The sequence below is a fragment of the Pygoscelis adeliae genome, unplaced genomic scaffold, assembly GCF_000699105.1.
Source record: "Pygoscelis adeliae isolate BGI_AS28 unplaced genomic scaffold, ASM69910v1 Scaffold222, whole genome shotgun sequence".
Taxonomy (NCBI): domain Eukaryota; kingdom Metazoa; phylum Chordata; class Aves; order Sphenisciformes; family Spheniscidae; genus Pygoscelis; species Pygoscelis adeliae.
This window is the reverse complement of record NW_008824309.1, coordinates 331,820-352,648: the sequence shown is the minus strand read 5'-3', so window position 1 is coordinate 352,648 and position 20,829 is coordinate 331,820. Positions and strand designations below refer to the sequence as shown.

General features: G+C 36.9%; 2 protein-coding genes across 2 annotated transcripts in view; both read left to right on the top strand.

The window, feature by feature from the left end:
• The window catches only part of DARS (aspartyl-tRNA synthetase), a 42,800-nt gene extending 24,432 nt beyond the window's left edge, over positions 1-18,368 (top strand). Inside the window, exons 7-15 of the mRNA XM_009318935.1 lie at positions 6,009-6,120; positions 8,134-8,268; positions 9,446-9,593; positions 10,556-10,702; positions 11,724-11,766; positions 12,450-12,530; positions 13,167-13,278; positions 14,204-14,275; positions 16,034-18,368. Of these exons, the coding sequence (XP_009317210.1) occupies positions 6,009-6,120; positions 8,134-8,268; positions 9,446-9,593; positions 10,556-10,702; positions 11,724-11,766; positions 12,450-12,530; positions 13,167-13,278; positions 14,204-14,275; positions 16,034-16,125 (942 nt within the window). The 3' untranslated portion in view covers positions 16,126-18,368. The remainder of the gene's footprint in view (positions 1-6,008; positions 6,121-8,133; positions 8,269-9,445; positions 9,594-10,555; positions 10,703-11,723; positions 11,767-12,449; positions 12,531-13,166; positions 13,279-14,203; positions 14,276-16,033) is intronic.
• An 811-nt stretch (positions 18,369-19,179) lies between these two features.
• MCM6 (minichromosome maintenance complex component 6) overlaps positions 19,180-20,829 on the top strand; it is a 17,640-nt gene continuing 15,990 nt past the window's right edge. Inside the window, exon 1 of the mRNA XM_009319018.1 lies at positions 19,180-19,313. Within this exon, the coding sequence (XP_009317293.1) occupies positions 19,180-19,313 (134 nt within the window). The remainder of the gene's footprint in view (positions 19,314-20,829) is intronic.

Below are 20,829 nucleotides of genomic sequence, written 5' to 3'. Positions count from 1 at the left end.
CACCTGGCCACAGCTTTTTCTTGATTAGGCTTAGGTATCTATCTTGCCTTCTTCCTATCTACAGGAAAAGTTTCTGTCTCTCACTGTGTCACATTTCTGTGTGTCTCTTCTGCTGCATGTTTCATTATTTGTTTCAGAACAAAAGCAGATTATTTTGGAACAGTAAGCTCATGCCTCTTCATAAGTTTGCTTTGTTTGTTCTGCAGGAGCTTTGCTTGTGCAAAAGAAGATCCTAAATAATTATGTGTTACTTTGACCTGTTTTTTTTAAAGGGAGCGCTGAATAAGCAGAAAAGGTATTTAATGGAGAAAGGAGAAATCCCAGTGAGAATACATGCACTTATATGTATGCGTACATCCTAAGCACTGTATGCAGTGGAATCACAAGAGCAGGGACACGAAGGCAGTTTGTCCTTCCAAATAACTAAAAAAAAACCAAACCAAAAACCCCACCAAAAAGTAATAATTGATTTTCAGTGATTTGGTTACATAGACTGGAGCTGTAGTACAAATGGGACTTCAGAGAGCCCCTAGTGTTTCAAATGCACTGCGTAAGTAGGCATGTTCTAAGGAGGATTAGAAGACATGATGTGTTAAAAGCTGAGAGAGATATCTGAAACCATTGTTAGCCACTACTCTCCCATACCTCTTCTTTCTAGGAAAACCAAATTGTGAGCAGCAGGGAAGAAATGTTAACAGAATAGTTCTAACAGAGATGCTGTGATGTCCTGTTCCTACAAGTGTGGGAGGAAGTCCAACCACAGATAGATGTACCATCTAATTCTGGTTTCCTCAGTGCCCCAGTTTTTTAAGGAAGGAGGTCATCAAACGTTGAAGAGAGAGATACTATTTTTTGGAGGAAGATTTAACAAACTAAATGCATAGATCTTGGCTAGACTCAGACTAAAAGAAGTCCTTAGTCTGGAATTAAAATTATTTTTGTCCATTTAAATACAGTCTTTAAAGTAGTTAAGTAGTTCAACTAATTTTAAGTAGTGATTAACCAATGAGTTCATTGGATAGGGCCAAATTATGATAAAGTGGAGCTGTGAAACTCAGTTATTGCATGAATGAAAGGGACTGGATTTCAAAAAATGGCATCACTCCATCCAGCTATGATGTATACCAAGGAGAGTTTGATTATGATGCAATAGAAGGAGTGTGATTAATAATAATAAGGAAATTACATTAGTGGAGATGTTATATACAAAGTATTCTACAAAGATTGCAAGACTTCTATTCTTGTGTACATGTGAAAATAGACTGAGTAGTGCACTGTATTTTTAACAATTTTGCCTTTTGGTTGCTGACAAAAGATCTTCCAGAGGTGTCTGGTAGTTTTTTTGAGGTTAGGGATGGGAAGTAAATGCCAAGATCCCAAACTATTGCTGTAGTTGTTACTCTGATGTTTGGAGGGACAATGGTGATTATTTAGGGTGGAGGGGTTTTAAAAATCCTTTCCAAGGAATGATGACAGAGGAAGAATGAATCTGTTCCTGACAGGTTAACTCATAAAATACAGATCACATACTTGTGGAGTAGAAAAATTGGGGGTGTAGAGACGAGAGCTGGTAAGAAGAAAGAAGAGTCCTTGTATAGACCAGATTTTCTTTCACATAACCACAGGTGACCGTGAGGAAACCGCTGTTGACCTAAGTATCTATTTTTCATGACAGCTTAATGAAAGTCAAAACAGTTGATTCTAGAGATGTTTGATTTACTGTTCCTTTATCAGAACAATTTAAAAAGGCAAATCGGAGCACTGATTGTGGTTTTATATCTTTATTTTTCTGCTGTTCTTAAGTTTAACTGAAGTATTCAGTGATGCATAGACTTTCCACATCTGTAAAAACACCTACAGAAACCATATTTCATGAAGATCTGTGGTAGATGAAAAACAATGAAGAAAAGACAACAAGTGAAACACTGATTTTTGGGTTTTGCTTCTTAGTATGTCTTCCTCTGAAGAAAAAATCAATTCAGGTTCATTAAGTTTTAACAATGGACCTGACTGATGTCCTTGCTCTGGCTTATTTTTGATGTCCAGCAGGGTTTTTATCTTGACAGTATCTGTCCAAATTCGACTTGAATTATATGCGTTTTGCAGTCCTGATGCTATAATTGTGTCTGCTAATGCACAGCTCATTGAGACCAAAGCATAGTTTTTTTAGGGTCAATATTATCCTGTTTGAACTACTCAGGGTAGAGCATAAACATTAAACTGTATCTCTAGTAGTTTATGGATGTCAGACTATGTTATATGGTAATCCAACTGTACACTGATGCAGTTTTTTTCAAAATACTTGATTACTTCAAGCTTGATTTCATTGTGTTGAATTCAATTTATTCATTGCAAAAGCTGTGTTTTTCCTGACTGAATTCAAGCTGTAATGAACGAGCGACATAGTGGTGAAGTGGTGAAGAAATAACACAGTCCCAGTCATTTAGACAACAAACTTCATATCTTCTTGTACTATAAGTAATATTGAAATTTGAATAAAAGTTGACTTCAATCACTTTGGGGTTAAAAAACTTATTGAACGTAAATCCTATTTCCTAGCAAAAACTTCATTGCTCATATATAGTAGAGTAATTGCAAACTTATTTACATTATTTAAAATAATGTATATTACTTAAAAGAATATAGATTACATTATTTTCCCTTTTTATTTAGACTACTTTATGTATTTAGTGATTGTTCATGGTGGAAGATAGGTAATTACAGCAGGCGAACAGAATAGCAAAACTGAAGGTAGTTACAGCAGGCGAACAGAATAGCAAAACTGAGGTGAGTGTGGAACAAATTCTACAGCTGACATGAGAGTAAAAAGAAAAGTTGACAACTTTGCACGTCTGTGCCTCATTCGCACCTCTTTGAGATATGGTCACATAAGGTGTTAACTGCCCTCAATTCTGCTGAAACACATTTGTTGGTCTCTGGCAACTTACATGGCTATGATTATTCTAACACTGCAGCTTGTGCTGAATAAAATGTGATAATTGTTTTCATAGTCTTGTTTATAGTGTTAAAATATGCTCTGTTCTATTACTAATATTTTCATTTGTGGCATTTAAATAATAAACACACAGGTGAAATTAGAGTGCGGTTATGACTGAAACTCATATTTCAGCATTGTTAGCTAAACATTTTTTCTGCTGTCTGTAACAAAGGTGATTATTAAAAATAATTTTCCTGTAAAATCAACTCTGCAGACCAAGTTATTAAAACATTACCACTGTTAACTGCAACAGTATTTAAGTGGCATGAGCTTGTTTCTGATTCTGCTTAACTCTTGAAGGAATATTTACTCTTTGCCATAGTCTCAGATAAGTTTGTCAATATGTATGTGGAAGGGTTCATATTAGAGTAAACACTACAGGAAAAGAAAGCCATGACAAAATCTTTTTTAAGGCAAAGGTAAAAATCAATTCCTTTTGACAGCTGTCTCTGTCTTTAGTTTGCTGTGTTGTACCTAAGTGTGGTAGCTCAAATGGTAACTGTGTTACCTACCATTGTACCAAACATGGTAATATACATACCAGCATCTCGGTTAAAGACAGGACAACAGCTTGAATTATTTTCTTCAGATAAATTCACTCTCTTTTTCTCCTAAACATTATACCAGTGCAAAGGATGTAATTAAATCTGAAAAGTTTTGCTCCATGTGTAGATACAGAATCATCTTTACAATCTTTGGAAAGTTGTAGTGGCACATAAAACTTTTGAGGTCATCCATTTGACTCCACTGCATGTTGACAGTTGCAGTTCTTTAGGAGCTTATCCCAAACGTCTTGTTGGCCTGTTTAATTCTTACAAGGAGACTGCAGTATCACAAATTCTCCACAGTTATCCTTGTTGGCAGTCTCTGAATGAATGGGCACTGAAACTCAGCCACCCTTGGTAGAAAGAGGAGTGGTCTTGTCAGATCTAATTTGAGGTACAGAGAACTGCTGCTTGTTCTTGCCTTGGTCTGTAGTTAAATAAAAGCTTCAGTGTCCAGATCTGTGAATTTGTTTGCTTTCATAAATACTATTTTTTAAGTATAATTTATCATTATCGATGGGATTAGGAAGACAGAGTCTTCGCTCTGCATCCTCACTAAAGCCAGGAAGAGTTACTACCTGATGAACTACTGTTAGCGGAGAACTGTGTTAGTTATTGACTGGCTGTGTTTCTGTGCACACTTTTAGGCGTCAGACCAAGTAGTTGCTTTCGGATTGAGTTTAGCAACCATTTTTTTTTTCCTAGGACTGTATGACTTAGAACTGCATTCTTACCTGCTCTGGCATGAAACTGGTGTTGGTTCATCAGAAGGGTAGAGAGGCATTGTTACTATCCCACTTTAAATAAATGTTACCCATTTTGTCTCTTAGGATTTCTAGAAATTTGTCTAGTTTATCAAAAGCTGTATTGGTAAACCCAAATGTGACTGTTTAAGTTGTCATCTCTTGGAAAATGTCTTTCAGCTTCTAAGTAGAAGATGGTTAGGAAAAAAGAAAAGAAACTATCCCTTTGAATCATCCTGGTGCTTTGATGTAACACTGCCAAATTATGCCCAGAACTCAGGCTAAATCTTAACGTATGTCTGATTCTGGGAGACCCGTGTAAAAAAAGGTGAAAAAGTTTGAGGGTACTTTTGTAACTGTTTCTCAAAACCTCATTTCCTTCATTTTGAAAGTAGTGGGAGTAGCGGCTGCGGTTAATGCTATCAGACAGTGAGAACTGCTCGCTATTATTTACTAGTCTCAACCACTTACAGTCCTGAGATATTTTATCGGTCAGCTAAAATTGCAAAAAACTCCAAATTACTACAGATCTGCAGTATTATTACAGTTTTCTCTTTTGGTTTTTCAGTGAAGTGATATCTTTATCTTGCAGACATGATGGATGGAGCTTTATTTCAACGTATCTACTGACTGACTGTCTAAATTTGGGTGCTTATATAATTTGTTTTGGTTGGGGGTTTTTTGTTTTGTGGTTTGGTAGGAGTCATGTGAAAAAGCCCACAAGGCTCTTCTTACCCTAACTGAAAAGTTGGGTACCGTTCAGAAAGGAGAAGTAAACAGTGCTATGACGCAGATTGTCGTAAAGAACTGTTCTCTTAGTTGTTTGCAAGAATTCGTTAGGTTTTGTATATGCTTCTAGGTTGCTAACTGTCAGGTCTTAAACGCTGCAAGCACAAAATCAGATATGGGTTCAGTGTTGACGTATTGCAGTGTTTTCAGCATTCACTAAGGGTTGTTTTTTTCTTCACACTAAAGCTCAAGAGTGTTACAAGAACATTTAGTGTAGGTATGTGCTAACCAGATAAGTAGCTTAACTGTGTCGTGTACATAAACAAAAAGAAGATGATCAGTTCAGCTAAATCTATTTTCGTTTTCAAATAAATGTACTTTTGGAATACATTTTGAAAAGACAGAAGAACTGCAGTTCATATGATCAGGTGTTATGTGGACTGTTTTAGGTGCTCGGAGTTTAGACCTTGGTTTTGGGATGTTTTTGTGGCAGTGTTGTATATGGTTAACAAGTGGCTGTGTTTTTACATGAAAAATGTTGTATTTGGTAGCCTTTAATAAACACAAACATTTCTACCTTAGGTAAGTTATTGAGGGCTTTGCTTTTATCATGCACTGTATATTACTGTAGCTGTTCTAGTTCAGTGTGCTGAAAGCTTTTTAATAGGTATAGTGTTTTTATTAAATTTCTTACTGTAAAACCTTTATTTGCAGAAGCACATCTCGTAAATCAGTGATTCTTTAAATGTAGAATTGACCATAGTGCCTCCTTTATAACTGAATATGCCATAAATTGAAATGAGGAGTTTCTCATTTCCTTTGCTGTTTCTTTTTGTGTAATAAACAATTACCGATTTGCACTTTTCTCTGTTTAGGCAAATACAATAATCAGGTGTTCCTAAGAGAAGAGATTCATCCTTCCAGCTGTCCAGAAAAAGTAACAGAGTCAGGAGAAACTGACTTAGGATTCATTATTTTATCTTCTTCTTATAGACCTCCACTAGTCAGGCAATCTTCTGCCTTCAGTCTGGTATTTGTCAGCTTTTCCGAGAAACTCTTATTCGCAAGGGATTTGTGGAAATTCAGACCCCCAAAATCATTTCAGGTACTGTATATGTGATCCAGCAGCTACAGGTCTGCTTCTTTTACAGTTGCTCAGTGTACCTATCTGCCAAAAAGTTAGTAAGTTTTTATTTTAAAAAGATAAAGTTCTATTTCTAATTTAGATGCAACATAGCAAACTTCGTCTAGCAGGTATCAGAGTTGTTCTTTACTTTTCTCCTGATTTTGGATGTTAAAAGAATGACAAGACAAATATTATATATACCTGATTTATGTACTCTGCAGTGCATTTAAAGTTTTAATTTGGTTAAATACAGATGTCTGATCATATGCATTGTTCTTCAAATCAGTGTGCTCAGTGTTGAGCACTGCCAGTTCCATTCCCAGTGTCAAAAAACCCCCACCACTCTGATTTAGATTAAAAACAGCTTCCATCATAAAGAAGTTGCAACAAACATATCATGGTATAAAAGATGATGCCGTTATATACAATATGTCACTTCTTTAGCAATGAGCATATGGCTGAATAGAAGGTGGTAGATAATTTTTCTGAAAGTGTGGCGTAACAGCTTCAGCCCGACTAGAAGTCTGGAAATGTAGATTTTACTTCTAGTTCTGTTGTTGATCTCCTGTACTGTTTTCAAAAGTCAGATTACTTGATTTGCTGATGGATGATTTTCTTCCATCTTATTGGTGTTCTTTGAGGTTTTGTTGATGTCACTAACATCAACACATCAACATGGAAAACGTAGGGCAGAATATTTGTATTATTCTCATTGTATGTGCATTCATTATATGCATACATTTTGCCTACTGAATTTTATACTTCTGTATTTGTATTTTTGAGGACAGCTCTTGACTGAGATAAAAAAGGGCTTTTTAACAAAATACATGTAAGCAACTATTCTTTCAACATGGAAAGTATTGTTGAACTGTAAGGTTAGATAACTTTTTTCCTACAGAGACAGTTGAAATGGCATGAAGTACTAAAGACTCCCAAGTAGTTTATTTATGTAGGACCTTTGCGGAAGTGTGCTATTCTTACTGTGCAGTGTACCATTGAAAGCAAGCAAGCAAGCATCCTATTGTTTGAATGAGATCATATTTTGTAAAAATAACTAAGTTAAGTCGATGCAATCCTTACTAAACTTCAAATTTAAATGTCATAGCTGTTCTAAGATTTGAGATTTTAAAAGTTACCTGTATTCAAACATAACTGTAAATATTCACTGAAACCATTTCAGTGGGAGTAGTGGTAATGAAAGAAAAGAAACATTAATCTCAGTGGAATGGTTAGTAATAATAATAATTAGTACTTTACCTAGAGTTATCTTAACAGTAGAACTTTCAAAGATTATTAACTAATCTTTCACTCTGGCAGGCTTTTGTTAGCAAGTTAGGCAACTGTAACTCTCATACCACACACTGGGAAATGGAAAGATAAAGTGACTCAGCTGATAGTTTTGGTAGGCAGTTTGCAGTAAGGGATTCAAATGCATGTGTTCTTGGTTCCTATTCTCTCGAGGTAACCTTCTATGAACACTGCCTCAAACTGAGAAGAAGCTTTATACCTTTGGCAGATGTCCTCTGATAAATCTAGCTTTGGCTCTGAGAGATATTTATGCCTTCAGTTAGAGAGGATGGTCCTGGCAAAACAGGATATGCACTTTCATCTCGGCCTCGGCAAGTTAACCCCTGGAAGCCTACGTCACTGATAAAGATTGGTTTCCACAGAAATGTTGGGCTGTGAGTAGTTGTGGTGGTACAAGCATGCATTCTCTGCTGTTCTTACCGTAAGGTGAAGGACAGCTGGGAATAGTAACATTTTAAATAACTACCCCAACTAAATTTGCAGATTTGCAAGACAATGTGTGACAGTCCTGAGCTGCAAAACTTCCCTTAGCATTAATGGATGCAAATATATCTTTTTCCTCTAATATGCTTTTGAAGAAAAATCTTCTGATCTCTAAATGTAAGACCAATAGTCTATCATTCTACCTCTGATTTATTTTTTACATTTTGATTTTAATAATTACTGCAAGCATTTGCTTTTCAGCTGCCAGTGAAGGAGGAGCCAATGTGTTTACTGTATCATACTTCAAAAGCAGTGCCTACCTGGCTCAGTCCCCACAGCTGTACAAGCAGATGTGTATATGTGCTGACTTTGAAAAGGTTTTTTGTGTTGGGCCAGGTAAGAAAAGCATTGGTTTATCCAAAGTGTGAAGTGTGCAGTGATGGCTTTTAGGAGCTGTGGTACAAATAAGATAACACGCACACTGAAAGCTTTGAATGGTTTCACTTAATGTAGTTTCACTCACCAAACAGAAATTTCAGTTGGGGCAACTAATGAGAGTAAAGTTGGTAGAGAAGTTGCTGGAACAAAACTAAAATGCTGACATAAGGGTGGAGTACTCTTCTCCAAGTGCCTGCTGTTCTGCTAGGAGAAAGAGTAGAGTTGCATTGGAAATTGATAATATGATGAAGTTAGTAAAACATGGAACAACACTGTGATTACTGAAGCCATAGTTTCCTATTAACCATGCCCAGTAGTTGCCTAGTTGCCTTTAGTTGCCCACTACTAAGCAAGTTAGGTTTTATGTACTTCAGATTGCATATTAACATATACTTATCCCTTGCTTTTGTATATGTACCAAACAACTTTATTTAGAAAATGCATACTTTTAACTGGGCTGTCAGTAAATAATAAAAAATTAATAATTTCCAGTCTCATGCTCGCTTGCTCTCTCAAAAGCTGATAGGACATGTCCTCTTTAGGTGGCAATACAATGTTTTTTTTCTAAGACCTCAAAGACAGGTTTAAAGATACGTAAGCTGGAAATGCTGGAAAACAAGTCAATAACAGCTTATAAAATAAAAAAAAGATGCAAATAATTCAGAAGATCTTAAATTTCTTGTTAATTACTAACAAATTAGTCATGGTTTATAGGAAGACGTGTTTATATTAGACTCATATATCTGAAACCCCACCCCCCACCCCAGAACACATACACGTGCAGAAGTCCATTTCCTCTGAAAAAGGCAGTTTTCAAATCTGAAAGTTCTTGTGTGCCTGAAAGCTTGTCTGTTTTTCCACTTCTGTCTGTTGGTCTAATGAGATACTGCCTCTCTACAAGTCTTGTCTGTCTTGTATCCTTTGAGCACCACAGCTACAATAATGCTGTCAATGTTGTTATAAAGGATGCTCTGAGGCAGCTAGTTTTCATTTTGGTTTTTAGTGAGAATTGTCATGTCTAAAGACAGCATTGTCTGCCTGATCCAAATGCTGATGTGATTGATTGTCAGTGTTATTTTTCAAAATGGAATAATAATTTCAGGTCAGTTAGAATTTCTGTTGTTTAATTTTACAGTATTTAGAGCTGAGGACTCCAACACACACAGACACCTGACTGAGTTTGTTGGTCTGGATATTGAAATGGCTTTTAACTATCACTATCATGAAGTGGTAGATGAGATTGCAGATACCTTGGTGCAAATATTCAAGGGACTTCAGGAAAGGTAACGAGAGCATTTTCCATTTCATGAGCAACTTTGTTTGAGATCTCTTGCACTGTGGTATGAAATGGGTGAATGTTTTATCCTCAGCTTGTCAGACAATCATTAGTAATCTGATTTACAACAGAACTTCAAAACAAACATTTTTGCTTTGCTCTTAACTATTTCTTTATGCCTGACTTTTAAAGTTCACTCAAGCCGTGGGCCAGTAAACTGTCTATTTTTAGCCCTAGTTGCATCTCCTAGGTATGCTAGCTGGCACTAAGAAAACTTGTTCTTTACTGTTGAATGGACTTCCTAACAGAAGTGATCCATCATTAATTTAAAACGTCCTTCTTTTTGTGCCACTACAGGTAGACTGATGGTTCTATTTTGAAATTAATCTTAACATTTACTATCAAAGTTTTTCTGAATCAAATTTATTGTAACAGCCTGCATCTCTGCCATGAAAGCAGCAAAGATTATTTTCCATTATTCACAGTCTAACTCATTAAAAAGCCAGGCCAGTGGTTTTCATTTGCTTACAAATTAGACTGTCTTGCCAGCAGAAATGCAAATCTTTTAATCTGTCTAGAAGGAAATTTCTCTTTTGTATTTGAAATAGGATATTACTTAAATCAAAGAAGAATCCAGGTAAATATTACAAATCAGAGGGGTGATTTCTTGATGTCTTTACTGTGAAAATTTGACCTAGTCAATTATTTCTTACAAAAGGAATAAAACAGAAGTAATAGTAAAATATTAACGTGTATATCGTTGAAGTAGATGCATTAACCTACATGAAACATTTCATTAGGATTGTACAGAATTTCTCCAGAAGTGGCTTTAAAACAGTTTTTTATGTTGCAAGAGGGACCTCTTGTGGCAAAATTGTATTGCCATTGCAAAATCATTACTAGATGCAAGGAGAGTACATTTCTTGATTGTTTTGTATTTTGCTTCTGTTCTTGTTTCCTCGTATATAGATTCCAAACTGAAATTCGGACAGTGAACAAACAGTTCCCATGTGAGCCGTTTAAGTTTTTGGAGCCAACTCTGAGGCTGGAATACCGTGAAGCTGTGGCCATGCTTAGAGAGGCTGGTGTTGAGATGGGTGATGAAGAAGATCTGAGGTACTTTGGTGGTGCACAAATGTGTCAGTCTCTGGTGAAAGTGATAGCAAAGTGTCAGTTTTGTAGTGTGCAACTGACAGCCCTCAAGAAGGAACCACAAGCTTTTAGAGGAATAAACGGTACTCATATCCAGATCTCTTGACAAATGAATGGGTATGAAAATAGTCCTTTCTTTTAACATAGACTATACTGTACAAACTCTGAAATCCAAAAGAAAATAACTTACAACATAAAGTGAGAGTGACTTGAACCATCTAAGGATAAGAAGCATTTGTTTTTCTAACAATTGCCATCCTTCATGTGAATTGTCACATGCCTTTGAATAGGATTAAACAAAAAAAGATTGTTCTGTCTTAACGTCTTTCTTTTCAGTTACACCTACCCATTTCTTCTTTCCACCTCTCAGGAAAGTGGTTAAGCAATCATGATTGCATTCCTATGGATTTACTGAAAGATGGGTTTAATTAACTGATTATATATAAAATTTTTCTAAAGACACTTAATAAATTAAAACATTTCTGTTCTTTCCCATAATATACCCAGCACCATTAGGATAATGTGTGATTTTAGTTAAACGACCTGTGCATCAAAGAAGTTTCAATCATGAGAGTTTGATAGAGCAAAATAATTTCCTCAGCAACTGCTTATGGTGTTTCTCACTTATTGTGCCTAAGAAGAAATGGCTGCACAAGGTATATGCCAATAGGAAATAGAGTACACAATTCTTCAGTAATCAGAATATGGTGACTAAGAAGTAGTTACATTAAGAGCAAGAATATCTTTAGGTATCAGTTAATTTAAGGGATTTCTAGGACCAATACAAAATATTTAGGAACAGAAATAAATAGACTTTATTTCTGAAATTTCTGTCTGCACAATCCAAAACATTCAGAAACAAGTACTAGATTTTCTAAAGGGTGGGGTGCAGCAGATCTGTAGCTTGAAATCTTTTTAGCTTTATGAAGTATATAATCAGTACAAGTGTAAATCACTTAATTTTAATGGTGATAATCTTTTTCAGCACACCTAATGAAAAGCTCCTGGGACGCCTGGTAAAGGAGAAGGTAACAATTATTTTAGAATAAATAAATTTGTCATTGAATCTGAAACCTGATGTCATGGAGTCATTGGGTTGGTATAAATGTGTACTTCATGTAAAACAACTTTTTACACACTGATTGAGAATACGGTATCTCAGAACATGCAGAAGTTGTGAAGAGTTTGTGATCAGCATAAGCATTTTTTAATTGTCTGACTGCATTCCTGTTTTGCTGCTGCTTATTTAATCTACTGACAGTTTTGTCTTTAATAAGCTGTTTCAAACCATTTTCAATCTTTTATATTTATTTCTATCATCTGTTATACTGAGTACACCAAACAGGATAGTACATTCCAAAACCAGTTCTTACGATAATTAAAAAAAACCCAAACCAGATTCTAACTAAATCCATAGGAGAAGATGAGGTCTTTGGCAAAAAAAAAAAGTACCTGTTACTACAGCAAGACATTTTACTGCTTAAACATTTGTAAGTTTACACTAGAAGTAGTATTGGAAAACTGAAAAATAATATACCACTTTTATTGATAACTGTTATTTTTTAAGATAATACTGTCAAATTTGCGGAAAGTTATTGGGAGATTTTTTTTTTATTTTATTTCAAAGATTTACTGGTTGTGTCTTCCTCTTGTAATTTGTTCTTTACATCATTTTCTCTTGTACTAACTGTTTTAAATTACCTTCTTTCAGTATGACACAGACTTCTATATTCTTGACAAATATCCTCTTGCTGTGAGGCCTTTTTATACAATGCCAGACCCAGTAAATCCCGTAAGTAAAATTCTTTGTTGTTGTCAGTGGGGTTTTTTGTAGTTTAAATTATTCCATGTAGGGATAACTTGACAAAATAAATAAAGTATACTTGTATGATCTGCTGTTATAATTAAAATTCTGATAACGAACTTAGGTCAGTACTACGTGAATTGTAAAATGTTTACAGTTACTCTTCACTGGTGAAATCATACCAGAAAGAAACAAATCTAGCTAAAACTGGGAGAGCTTTATGAAGAGTTCTCCATGGTCAGAGCACTGCTGCCGTCACTGAAAAGAGGCAAAAACACTCTTCCAGGGCAATAGACACTTTAACAGAAAATATGCTTTTTTACATTGTTAGAAATTCCCCAGTTTATTCCTAAATCCAGGGTAAATGTCTTCAGAGCATCTTTTGCTGGGATAACTACATGCAAGGGTTTTTCAAAGGGCATGTGGATGAACTTCAGTTTTTTAAATCAACTCCAGTCTAATGAGAGGAGCCAAAGGGCTGTAATTCCTGGGCAGAATCCAAATAAGTTGCACTCTTACTGCACAACTTTGGATATCATAAGTGAAGTTACTGAGAGGTGCATATTTGCCACCTAAGGATGGAGCAACTGTAGGTAGGAAATAAACTCATCTTTGTTTTCCCAGAAAAACTCTAACTCTTACGATATGTTCATGAGAGGGGAAGAGATCTTGTCTGGAGCTCAGAGAATTCACGATCCTCAGCTGCTGACAGAAAGAGCCCAGCATCACGGCATCGGTAACAAATCAAACAACATGAAGCTGTATTTAAAAGAATATAAATCATGATTGGATTTGTTTCCTTTAGACGAAGAATTTGGGGCAGAATTTATTATATGGCAGTAGTGCTAAAATCACAGTACTGTTTCATTCTTAATGTTACTGCATCTAATTCTGTTTAACCATTTTAATCTAGAGTGATGTTATTAAGAAACTAGTTAGTTTCCCAGCAACACCTTGATGAAAAGGAATTGTTAGAGAGAATGTAATGTAGGAAGTGCCTTCGACAGAGTGAGGGTAGACAAACAAGTCTCATTCAGTTGTGCCTCTGTACTCTCGCAAACTTTTTACAGAGTACTCTAGCAGAGGCTTGGTTGGCTGTCCTTTTTAAATCTTGAACTGAGAGCAAATAAGAAGTGTCTGTCGGTGAAATTTAAAAAAAAAAAAAAGACTTAGCAGGGACAAGGCCAGCTAATAGTAGAAGGGTAAAAGAGTAAATTAGGTGGAGATCACGAGAGTAAAATGTACATTAAAATTATGCTTTCACTGAATGGCAGAGTGAAGTGGCAGGTAGGCTGTAGTGAAAAAGGAGTAGCTCCCACTGTAGCAAGATGGAAAAATAGTTGCTAAATCTTCGCTTTCTCACTGCAGTTTATTCAAGAAGTCACCATTTTCCATAAGTGACAATGAACAGTTGGGCCTAGCTCTTACTCAATTCTAGAATTACTTCCCTGATTAAGTTATTAACAAAATTATAAAACAAAAGTGTTAGTCATAATTTCTAGATAGTCCTGGGTAATTTATATGTTTAATGAGTAAAACCCCACTGTTAGTTTGTAAGTTAAATTGGTAAATTTTTTGTTGTGTTTGCAGTCCTCTAGTCACTTGTATGTTTGGCTTGGGGTTCATTAAGCAGGTGAGAAACGTATCTTTTCCCTCTCTAGATTTGGAGAAAATAAAGGCTTATATTGATTCCTTTCGTTTTGGTGCACCTCCACACGCAGGTGGTGGAATAGGTAAGTATCTGTATCTTATTTTGTTCTGTGTTAGCCTGAGTTTAATTTAAACTGCTCAGTCTCAAGCAGGGTTCAATATAAAGTTCAGAATAGTAGCCTTGTTAGGTAAATGGATGACGCTGTTTATCCTGGAGAATTTAAGGACAGAAGCTAAAATGTAAGGATCATCATAAAATAAATAGGCAAAATATTAATGGCACAGTCTGGCAAGTTTAAAAAGTAGGTGATCACAAGAAAAAAAGCCAATTTATTAGCCAGGCACATCACTTTCAAATTTGACCAATGAGGAAAATTTAAAGAAGCAAGAGAATACTATATTACGTATGGATTTATCATAGCCTACTAATACCAGAAGCCACTGCTAATACCAGGGACTCTTAGTACATTTGATGAAGCTATTCTGCAGTGAGGAGAAGTAAGTGATTGCTTCTGTCTTATTCAGTGATTTGACTGAATGTCACTGATCAGTTTGGCTGATGCTAATTGTTTCAGCAGAGGTATTGAGGCTTTGTGTCTTGGGTGTGAGTATTTTACATGTTAAAATGAAAAAAGATAGGTTCTAGGCATCTTAGTGATAACAATTTACAGTTATGGACATTGCTTTCGTTAGCAGGATGAAATCTGTTCATGCATGTGGCAATAGGACACTTTGTAGGTCCTGATCAATAAACACAATGATTTATTTGATTCAGTCTTTCTGCATTTGCCTTACCTTTGTAAAGTATATTTAGTACATTCCTGGCAGATTCTCAGAACAACTTTCTAAGTACACCTTCAGTAAATGCATTAGATCTATGATATGCTATTGAGACAGCTGTTTTGAAATACCTACAAGATGTAAGCGTTGATGATCCTGCAGTACTTGTGAGCAGAGGAGGTGCAGCATTTGCAGATGATCCAAAATCATTTAGGCGAGTCAGAACTGACATCAAGGAAGCTGAAGCTACATCTCCTCTGCAGAGTAAACGCTCCTCATGGCTCATCCCAGAGGTCAGGGCAAGTATCAGCCAAACAGGAGATGCTGTGAGAATGAACACTGGTTTCTAGGTGTTTCAGATGGAAAGCTTAGCACAGGAGGGCAGTGTGTGAAAACTAGTATGCATCTGGGTTTCATCTCGGCATGGCTGGGGTGCCTGTGTAGCCCCGTGGATTAGGAAGTCCTTCCATGTTCCACAGTACATACATAACCTCTAAGATTTCAGGAAGAACGAACACAATGACCAGTGAAATATTTATTATCATAAAGATATCAGCAGATAGTTACATGGGTACGTATTGCTGAATCTACATTTTTGTACTGTAGAGGGTTTGGGATAAACTTCCCCAACTGTAGGTTTTTACTGTAGTTGCTTACGGCACTTGATGTCTCTTACTCTGAAGCTGTTAAGACTGGTTTGGACTATACTTCTGTTACTGTATTCGAGATGCAGTTCTCCCGATTACCCACCTCCCATTACAATTTTCTACACCATCTTTCTTGAAGGTCCAAAGTGATTCAGAGCAGGGTGGAGTCTCTAGTACCATTGCTTATTGATACGTGTTCCAAATGAAGTCTGTATCGTGGCAGAAGGCACTGTATGTAAAATCCCTAATTTTTGGATCTAGCTCCTTTCTGTAGTCGGACGTGCTAATGCATACATCTCAGTCTTTGGTCGCACTACTATGTGAGGCTGGACGTAGGTATAAAGTACCTTTAGCTTCTTAAGCGTTTCAAACAAAAGACTGACAATACTGATGGGTTTTGTTCATTTGTTGTAGGGCTGGAAAGAGTAACCATGCTGTACCTAGGGCTGCATAATGTTCGTCAGACCTCCATGTTCCCACGGGATCCCAAACGACTGACACCCTAACATGAGTGGCTTCTGAAAGTTTGAGATTATTTGCCCTGCAAATATGGTACGATTGCAAGCATATCCCCTGCTACTGATGAACCTGTATTGATTTGAGCATTATAATATGCAATTAAAAAAAAAACCTCATTTACTGAAGTGCCACAATAATTTTTTTTATCCTTAGCTGTTTATTTAAAAGAAAATATTTTAACAGATCAAGACTCTTTGTATTGGCAAATGTGCACATTTTTAATGAAAATGTGATACTTCGAGTTAGTGTTCTAGTGTCACGTTAAATAGTATCATGTTTCTAAACATTTTAATAAATTATGCAACGAAAATTCTGCATTTTTAACTTATGTCAGCAAGATTGAATGTTCTGAAGTACAGAATTGGCTCAAAGCTAAAATAACTGGATGCTTGCAATTTAAAAATCAGGAGGAAACCAGCCAATTGTTAATTTACATGAGTGTCAGGTAGAGAAGCAGGTGAGAACAACATTCTTAACAAAGTCTTCATATGAAATTGTGAAAATGGATTGCAATAAATCTCAAAGTAAATTAGATACAATATCTGTCTTTCTGGTTTTTGCTTTGCATCCTTACAAGATAATCATGAATCGATAAGTGTTGTGGGGTTTTTTTTAACGGATGCAATAACTGCCTAAAGTTTAAATTTATTTTCTATCTTCTTCCCTTTTTTTTGAAAGTTGTATACAAGCCATAGGCCCGTTCTTTATTTTATGTTACTATTTGAGAATGGATAGAAGGTTACATGCACTCATGGAATACACAAGGGATATATAATTTAATAGTAATAATTTTCTCAGAAAATAAATGGACGGTGAGTTTGATAGCAGGTCGTGTGGTTTTTAGCCTGACCCAGCCTCTAGGATAACAACAACTCAGCAAGGATTTCATGTATCATGTATGCCAGTGAAAGAAAAGCAAATAATGTAAGCCAACCTATTTCAGGTTTCTTCATTTATAAGTGCTGTGAACAGCCCAACTGTTGTACATTTAGAGGAATTGGATGTTTCTGTAAGTCAGAGTACTTCTAAAAATCTTTCTAGACATCCTTTTTCTCAAATGAATCGCCTACTTGAACCTCCTCAATTTGCAGTGATGCGCAAAGCTACTTCTCTTCCTCCTCCTCCCAACCCAAAGGATGTGCCCTGCATTTGGAGAGGAACCAGTGTATTTGAAACTTCCTTTTATGGACTGCATCTGATAGTTGTTTTTCAAATTTAAAACCTTTTTTAAAGTGTGGATGCCAAAGAGCAAAGGATTAAATTCCTTACTTGGGCACTGCAATAGAGTTACTCTAATATTCACGCATATTTGTAATTCCTGACTTAATTTTTGCTTAACATTTTACATGATAAAGAGCTTTCAGTAGGAGGTATGGTTTAGACAGTCTGTGTTATTGTTGCTACCTTGATTTTTAAATGTCAGAGAAGTCACATATTGGTTATGCTACAGAAAGGTCAGTGAGGCTGTGTATAAATTGTGTAGAATTTCACAAAAGGGCAAATCATCTTTTGCAGCTGCCATTGAACAAGACTTAATTTTAATGTTTTGTGGCAAGAGTTCTCCATTATAAAACAATCATACTAAAGGTCAGTTAGGTAAAGTACTGGAAACGTGAAAGTTAAACTTTGTTTAGAAGTCACACAATTCAAGGAATAACACACTTTGCAGCTTTGCTTATGAGCCTGTTGTAATTAATTTACCATGGAATTTTCCCCAAATTGTTGACTTTAAAATCTTACAGTGTACCCAGTTGTACTTTACAAAGCTAAGTGGATTATAAACACAGTTTATCATCACAGATTTATTATTGATGAACGCAACTTTCAAAACAGTTGTTTGTTCAGTTAAGCCAGCTGGAATGAATTTAATTTAATTACTTTTGTTCATATGGAACTAGTAATGTATCCCACATCGGAAGCGCGTCCTTCTAATAAGGAGCAAAATTACTGACTTACATTTCATGCCAACAAAAACAATATTCTGAGAACTATGTTTCTTGCTCTAGATTTGGCAGCAAGTTTTGTGCATACATTCCTGTAACAACTGTGCTTATCCCAATTCTGTTAAGAGTTGTTCAAGCTCATGTTGTAGTTTGATTTATTCACAGTAGCTGCACAAGAACAAGAATTCGGATGGAGACCCCAATTCCTTTGTACGCAGAATCCTTTCACGCAGTTTTTCTTAGCTAACTGAAAATAATTATGATCATAAATAAAAATGCGAAATGCATTTGTCCTGAGTGTAATCTTAATGGGATACTTTAGTGGGAGCTGCACATTGTTAGAACTTAGTTTGAAACCCTGCAAATAGTAATTTGAGAACTTTATGTCACTTTGATAGGTAGCGACTCTGATTGGGTAGTTCTGGAAAAGTCAAACCTGTGTAGTCCTTTATTTCCAGTAACTTGCAGGAAGCATTTTACACGGAGTCCACATTGCTCCTGCTTCTCCACCGGTTAAAATGTTTTTGGGTTTTTTTTATTGCATGAGATACAGGTGGTCATTACAATCGTGCAGTTTTTTAAACTAAGGAACTAAAAGGGATGTTGGTAAGGAGTAGCCAGGGAGTCATCTGCTCAAAACAAACAGCACAAAAGCTTCAGTTCGCTTCTGAAGTTTAACTAAAACATTTTCCTGTGAAAACCCATCTGTTCACCGAGCTCTCTCAATCTGCCCAGCAGGAAAGAGGGCTCGGGCTGTTCTTTTGGAAGCAAAGTGCAGGACTGGTTCCCCATGGCTGCACACAGCTGTTGGGGGTTAACCCCGGTGGGCAGCTGAGTGCCACACAGCTGCTTGCTCCCTGCCCAGTGGGCCAGGGGAAGAGGAAAGCGAGAGTAAAAGCAGGAAAACTTTGTGCTCGCACCCCGGGGCAGTCAATTCCAGGTGTATTGGACTCCCCTCCACGTGAAAGCAAACTGTGGCCTGCACTCTGCTGCCAAAGGGATGGAGGAGAACGCATTGGCAATACCCGTTGTGGCACGCTGCTTGGCTGCCTTGGACTCCAGTTCATACTGGGGTTCCAGCATGTCCCGCACGGTGGCATGATTTCATTTGGGCCACGGGAGTCCACCGTGAACCTCGCACCTGCACGACTCCTCCCATACACCCTGCAGCCAGCCACGGGTCCCCTTCGAGCATGTTCCTGCGCGCCAGAAAGAGAGAGCCTGGAAAAACAGTATGTTTTCTGACAGCCGTCTCTAGAGTACACAACTTGCCTAAACAGATTTTAATTATTTACTAATACAATTTCCTTGTTTGGGTATTATCATTATCCACATACAGGGTGGGGGTAGATTTTATTTTTTTGGGTAGAGACAAATTATGAAAAACCTAGCAGAAGTGATATTGGGTAAATTATTGTTTCTTCTAAAATAAACAAGCCTTACAACCAACTTGTGCCTGTACATATTTTTGCTAGTATGATCTCACAAAATACGGAATTTATTGACTGCAGGTTTTTTTAAAAGTTATCAAGTTAGTTCTACTATTTTCTTTGGATTTAAAAGAGCATGTAAGCATAGGATAAATTGTAAACAGTTTTTCTTCTACTTTGCTACCTCTTTAGCCTTTGGCCATCTTCAAAAAAGAAAAAGCAACAAAAAAAACCCCAAAAAGCTGTAATTATGTACCAAAGTGCAACAATCTGCATTAAAATAATACCAACTTTCAAAACAGGCTAACCCAGCCAGCCAGAACCTCTGCTCTGATCTCTGCAGTGAAAAGTGAGCGAAATTATTGTTTCTTCTAAAATAAACAAGCCTTACAACCAACTTGTGCCTGTACATATTTTTGCTAGTATGATCTCACAAAATACGGAATTTATTGACTGCAGGTTTTTTTAAAAGTTATCAAGTTAGTTCTACTATTTTCTTTGGATTTAAAAGAGCATGTAAGCATAGGATAAATTGTAAACAGTTTTTCTTCTACTTTGCTACCTCTTTAGCCTTTGGCCATCTTCAAAAAAGAAAAAGCAACAAAAAAAACCCCCAAAAAGCTGTAATTATGTACCAAAGCGCAACATCTGCATTAAAATAACACCAACTTTCAAAACAGGCTAACCCGGCCAGAACCTCTACTCTGATCTCTGCAGTGAAAAGTGAGCAAACCACACAGAGCTGAATCTTTTTACACCCAAAAAACCCAAATTGCCAGGCAGCCTTTACCATTTTGCAATTAAGACAAGTCTCCGTTCACTATATGGCACGTGCACCATAACACGAAATAGCACTACCGCGGGAAGCTTGTGCGGCTGGCTCTTTTTAAAGGGTTTCAGAACTGAAGAAGAGTCAGCCCTTAGCTGCCTTAATTACAGCAAAATTCCCAGTTTAGGCAGAGATTAATGACTTTGCAGGCGGCAGAGCAATTCTAAGCAGTTTTTCATAGCTTTCAAAATAGATCCTGCTGGCAGGCTTCATGTGCCACCAGCTGCCATTCAGTAATGGCTGTCAGCCGTGGCATCGCTTGGCAGACGTTACCTTATACCATCCTACCCGTAAGCACAACATCACAAACACGGAGCCAAGTGTCCAAACTGAGGCCTGACCCTCACCTGGTTTAATTTACACCCTTTTCGCCCAAGGCTGGTCCTTCAGAAGCCGGAGGTGCAGCCTGCCTAGCGGGTCCTGTCGGTGAGAAGCTGCCCGGGACACCTCCTGCGCACAGTGGTGGTTTAACCTCTCCCGGCAACTGAG